Raw genomic sequence first — 6,901 nt, forward strand, 5'->3', positions numbered from 1 at the left:
TTTGGATTTATTTGTTTTTATAAAGACTAGAAAACTTAATCATGTTAATTTTAGATGATACTGTACTGTCTAATTTATTTAGCAATTATCTTGAATGCGAGTAAATTTTTTAGGATATTATATAAAAATTTAAGTTCTATTTTTCGGCAAAACAAAATAAACATTTATTTTTTTTATGAAGATTAGAAAACTTGATAATGTTAATTCTAGATATTGTACTGTCTAATTTGTTAAACATTTATCTTGAATGTGAGTACTATTTTTTTTTTTTTTTGGGAGAGGTTAACATTTCCGTATTTGATGGAAGATATATTGGAGTTTTTATTCTTCAACGTTTTACATTTTACAAGAAAAAAAGATTGCTTCTAAAAACTAATAGAATTTCACGAAACGTACACTTAAAAATTTGCATTAAAAAACGGTAAATGCCTGGCAAAATCTATTCCAGGATTTTTACCATTTTAAGAACGGATATATTGACGTAAAGGAGGGATATTACGATCAACAAACACCGAAAATAATAAGGTATGGTAATGTTATTGTCGTCCGTATTTTACTGAAATACGGCTAGGAATATATTTTTACGGAGAATATCCGATTAAAATTACGGGTTATTTAACAGTGTATACCTACATGCCCATATTAGTAAAACATTACAGAATAATCATATCCAGATATGCTATTCTAACAGGTTCTTAAAACTCTACTAATGATTATGAAGAAATAAATAAAAGTATCACACAATCATCAGACTCGAAGTATTTTAGGAAAATAAAAAACATACACCAGAGATACAGAAAAATCTGGCAAAATAAAGGAGTTGGAAAAGATATTGAGAAACAAGAGGCTTTTGAAAGATATAAAGCCAAGATCCCTTTTCTCCCCCCTTGTGTCTTTTTTTCCCTTTCCATGTTTAGAAACTGGCAGCAAAAGCTTCTTAAGTATCGAGGGAGGAAAAAGATTTTGATTGAAACTTTGCCATGCAGGTCTGTTGCGATTTCTGTCGCACAAGGCTCCCTTGAGGGTAACAGCCCGGTGCAGATGCCAATTAGGGAATTTTGATTCGATTATATTTCAGACATAAATTTGGTTTATTAAAGTTTTTTTAGTTATAACCAAGTGCAAATTGTATACGTCATATTGGCATATTATTTATATTACTATCATTATTATTATTATTATTATTTTTATTACTATTACTATTACTATTACTATTATTATTATTATTAATATTATCATTATTATTATTATTATTATTAATAGAATATTTTTGTATCATATTGGTGTATTACTATTATTATTATTATCATTATTATTATCATTAAGCTACAACCCATGTTGGAAAAGCAAGATGCTATAAGTCCGAGGGCTCCAACAGGGAAAATAGACCAGTGAGGAAAGGAATTATGTAAACTACAACAGAAGTAATTAACAATTAAAAATAGAATATTTTAAGAACAGTAACAACATTAAAATTAATCTTTCATAAATAAACTATAAAAACTTGAAAAAAAATCCCAATTAGGAATTTATTCAATTATATATATATATATATATATATATATATATATATATACATATATACATATATATATACATATATATATATACATATATATATATATATATATACATATATATATATATATATATATATATATATATATATATATATATATATATATATAGTGTAGATAAAAAAAACTACTATTTTCAACTTAGCATTTTTTATTTTAAAATTATTCTTATTCAATTTACGACGAAACCATTGTCATAAAACTTAATAACTATTCCTGTCATTGGCACAACTGTTTTTCCTCCTAAGTTATATATGATTGTAGAGGACTAAAAAGGATTATAAAATTCTCTCTCTCTCTCTCTCTCTCTCTCTCTCTCTCTCTCTCTCTCTCTCTCTCTCTCTAAAAAAAGTGGATTAAAATATAACTTTCTCTTACTCTCAAAAATGGGTTGATAAATCTCTCTCTCTCTCTCTCTCTCTCTCTCTCTCTCTCTCTCTCTCTCTCTCTCTCTCTCTCTAAAAAAAGTGGATTAAAATATAACTTTCTCTTACTCTCAAAAATGGGTTGATAAATCTCTCTCTCTCTCTCTCTCTCTCTCTCTCTCTCTCTCTCTCTCTCTCTCTCTCTCTCTCTAAACAACAATAACAACAACGCCTGCCCAAACCATTATCAGTCCAATTTCCCGAATACCATCTAAAACCAGCTACTCCAGCCCACGTAAACGAGCGCTTCACCTACTCCAGAAATCTGGCCTGGAGTTCGCTAATTTACATTAAGCGCTTCGCTACATTGATCACAGTTGAGCTACTGTAGCTGCTTACACTCTCTCTCTCCTCCCCGGCGCGCTCCCTCCCGTGAATCGGAAATCCTTAACGGCGTCGGCTTAAACTTAGTGTTTGCACTCTGCTTAGGCAAGTTTTCATTAGATTACCCCTTTAATCAGCTAAATGCAGCGGCTGGGAAAAGTGAAGGGCAAGTTATTGCCGGGAATAATTCCTTGGAGAGGAAATTGTTTTAGGCCTTCGATTTGCCCATGGAGGCGTGAACGGAAGAAACTTCGGAGACAGGTTCCAATCACGCGAAGGTGAATTAGTATATTCTAATGACTACTCTGAAATATTCGATTAACAATAACAAACAGTACTATGAAGTAAGAACAAGTACATCTAAGGATAAAACGAGTCTACACTGTGACATTCAGCCACTAGGTCTTAATAGAAAGATTGGTTTATCAACGCGACATAACCAGCATATATACAAGCAGTTGAGGATAAGAATGACGTAAAACTACAACAATATGAAACATGCAATGGCAGGCTTAAATAGGTTTTTCTATTATCAGGGCAAGAGAGAGAGAGAGAGAGAGAGAGAGAGAGAGAGAGAGAGAACAAGGATATATACAAGCGGTTGAGGATAACAATGACATAAAAACTTTAACAATACAAAACATGCAATGTAAAGCTTAAACAGGTTTTCTATTATCATTGAGAGAGAGAGAGAGAGAGAGAGAGAGAGATAGCAATCGCATTACAATGTATTAACGTGTATGAAATACACGTGCCTTACAAATCACCACACGCTCCTGGAACTAGCCCTGCTTTAAAGCATGATTGGTAAGAGTCCCTCCTAGTATTTGTTTCGACTCAAGAGGCATAGGTTCGAATCCTTGCCCAGCCAGAAGCATGCATCAAATATGAATTTCCAGTGGATGTAAAATCACAAAGGTAGAATTCGATATTAAAATTTATTTGTGGTTGATATTTTAGATTATATATACATTTATACATATATAAATTACATATATACACATACACATGTATATATATATATATATATATATATATATATATATATATATATATATATATATATAAATGTGTGTATATATATATTTATAAATGTGTGTATATATATATTTATATATATGTATGTGTATATATATATATATATATATATATATATATATATATATATATATATATATATATATATATATATATATATATATGCATATATATATACATATATATACATATATATATATATATATATATATATATATATATATATATATATATATATATATATATACACATATATATATATATAAAACATGTCCAAGAAAAATAATAAAAGAAAAAATATATTGCCTAGTCAACCAAGCTACAATGAGAATTTTTGGGAAAAGACAGAGAGGCAATATCCCTTCTGTCTTCCAATCCTCCCCCACCCACCCACCTACCGAGGAGGAGGGGGAGGGGTGGTCTCCCTTCGGAGCCTTATAAATGGACAGCCAAAGCTTCATAAGTAAGAGAGGGGCGGGAAAATGAATTTTGATTAAAGCATCCATTAAGGTCATCAGTCTTCTGCAACAAATGACGCCTTCATAGGAGACACACAGGTGTTGCTCTATCTCTCTTGTTCTTCCTCCTGCTCCTCCTCCTACAGCTCTAGCTCCTCCTCTTCCTCCTCCTACTCTTCCTGCCCTTGCTACTCCTCCTCCTTACGCTTCTGCTCCTGCTCCTGCTTCTGCTCTTCCTCCTCCTACTCCTCCTCCTCCTTTCCTTCTCGCACTGCTGCCGCTACTTATGCTGCTCTTCCTCCTGCTCCTGCTCCAGCTACTCCTTCTGCTCTTTCACCTGGGCGTCCTCCTCTTCCTCCTCCTCCTGCTGCTGCTGCTCTTCCACCTGGGCGTCCTCCTCCTCCAGCTACTCCTCCTTCTCTTCCTCCTGCTCCAGCTCCAGCTCCTCCTCCTGCTCTTCCACTTGGGCGTCCTCTTCCTCCTCCAGCTCCTCCTCCTGCTCTTCCTCCTGTTCCAGCTCCTCCTCCAGCTCCTCCTCTTGCTGCTCCTGCTTTTACTCCCACTGCTCCTCCTTTTCACGCTACTACTGCTACTCCTGCAGCTCTTTCTGTTCCTCCTCCTTCTAACACTACTCCTCCCCCTCCTCCTACTGTTTCTGCTCCTCCTCTTCTTCTTCCCCCTCCTCCTCCTCCACCTCACCTGTTACCTGACAAACAACGTCACAGAACCAAAACAAAACAAGGCCAGAGCAGAGCCAACAGAAAAGAGCCTCACTGAGCAAAGGGAACGGAGGGAATCTCGTGTATAGAAGAGATCCGCTCTGATTAAGGCAAGTCTCAAGTTCGCGCTGTAGAAGACACGACGGAACAATACACCTGGAGGGAAGATTGAACTTGAGGGCGAGGGAAAGATCCATGGGCTTGAGTTGAGGTAACAGAGTCTGATCGATGGTGGGGATTTAGTTTGATTAATGTTCGAGGGGGGCTCACCTGAATGGGCCCGGATGGTATCTCGTTATTCGAGACAATGGGCGAAAGGAATTAATTTCTCATAAGGTCATATGTGATTGCTAAATGATAAATCCCGCTTTGCTATAGTTAATTTGAAAAGGGTTTTTCTTTGGTTTTCGTAATTACTTCCGCCAATGAGGTTATATTTTACCCCCTGTTCGTGTGTTTGTTTGTTTGTTTGTGTGTGTGTGAGTTTGTCTGTTTATGAACAGCATCCTGACTGCAATTTTCACCGTAGAGTAATGAATACGAACATTGAAGGAGGTTATGTTTAACCCCCTGTTTGCGTGTTTGTTTGTTTGTGTGTGTGAGTTTGTTTGTGAACAGCTTCCTGGCCACAATTTTAACCGTAGAGTAATGCAAACTTCCAGGGATTAACTGTTATGTAAAAAACCTGAAATTATTAAATTTTGGAACGTCGAGGTCAAAGGTCAAGGTCAAGCAAAATGTCCAATTCACGTGATCAGCCATAATTTTGAACATTCTTGTCACAAAGACTTCAAACTTGGTTCATATTGGAATGTATGAGAATCCACGCATATTAATACATGTAAAGGTCAAAGGTCAAGGTCAAAGTCAAGCGAAAGGTCGAGAAATGAGCTGCCGTGGCGGAGAACTGCGCTCTACTGATTGCCCCTCTAGTTTGTTTTCTCTTATATAGGCTACACACATAAATGCATGCTCACTCACATAGAAACACTCACAAGAACTTGCAAATGCGCAAACACATACATACATACTCTGAGTGGGAATACCTTAACGTGGTAAAAGGGTTTGCGCATCACCAATATCAATAGAGCTGTACTAGTCCAGGCCTCTCATACTAGGTTGGTTTGCTGTGAGCGATCAGACTAAAATCTCCCACCATCGCCAATCCGCACTGGTCATCGTAGCGATAAAAACTAGCCAAACTTCAGATATAAATTGACATTTCTGAGGTCATTGTCCTGCAGTGGACTAGAAACGGGTGCATTTATTGTTATTGTTGTTGTGTCAGTGCTTGTGTGTTTGTATTTATCTCTCAGTTAGGTATATGACTTCTAGAGCTAGGCTACATTAAAAGTTTAAGGTTCCTGTTTCGGGCAATTTTTCAGCGGTTTACTAATTTAGTGTAGTTTGCCAAAGTAAACTTATATAAATTATATATATATACATATATATACACATACATATATATATATATATATAATATACATTTATATTATGTATATATATATATATATATATATATATATATATATATATATATATATATATATATATATATATATATATATAAAATAGTATATATATATATATATATACATATATACACGTGTGTATATATACACACACATATATATATACATATATATACACATATATATGTATATATATATATATATCTACATATACACACACACACACACACACACATATATATATATATATATATATATATATATATATATATATATATATATATATATATATACGCTTAGATAGATATAGAGGTTAACAAGAACAAAACATATCTCTTTCAAAAGGTGTGTGTATATTCTTGATTATATGTAATCTTAGATAAACCATTTGAAATTGTGTCGGTCAATGTAATTAAGTATTATTTTAATTTGATCAATATTATTATTATTGTTATTATTACTAGCTAAGTTACAACCCTAGTAGGAAAAGTAAGATGCTATAAGCCCAAGGGCTCCAACAGGAAAAAATAGCCAAGTGAGGAAAAAAATAAGGCAATAATTAAAATACAATAGAAGTAATAAAAAATTAAAATAATATATTTCAAGAACAGTAAAAATATTGAAATAGATCCTTCATATATAAAAGATAAAAATGTAAGTCAGCCAGTTCAACATAAAAACATTCACTGCTAATTTGAACTTCTGAGTTCCACCAATATAAGAACATTAGGTTTTATAATCTTAAAAACAATTTAGCAAGATATCAATCCTCTTTCTTAATTATGCCTCTTAATTTACCCCACAGAGAATGAGGAAAGTCTTTAGTGGCTATAACTCCTTCCTTTGACACCGTCAGATAAGAGGAGACATGTCCCTTTGCTTGCAGAC

General features: G+C 34.0%; 1 protein-coding gene across 1 annotated transcript in view; it reads left to right on the forward strand.

Moving 5' to 3' along the window:
* The window catches only part of LOC137653036 (uncharacterized), a 20,246-nt gene extending 15,647 nt beyond the window's left edge, over positions 1-4,599 (forward strand). Inside the window, exon 2 of the mRNA XM_068386428.1 lies at positions 3,969-4,599. Coding sequence (XP_068242529.1) covers positions 3,969-4,599 — 631 coding nt within the window. The remainder of the gene's footprint in view (positions 1-3,968) is intronic.
* The last annotated feature ends 2,302 nt before the right edge of the window (positions 4,600-6,901 follow it).

The sequence above is a fragment of the Palaemon carinicauda genome, chromosome 14, assembly GCF_036898095.1.
Source record: "Palaemon carinicauda isolate YSFRI2023 chromosome 14, ASM3689809v2, whole genome shotgun sequence".
Taxonomy (NCBI): Eukaryota; Metazoa; Arthropoda; class Malacostraca; order Decapoda; family Palaemonidae; genus Palaemon; species Palaemon carinicauda.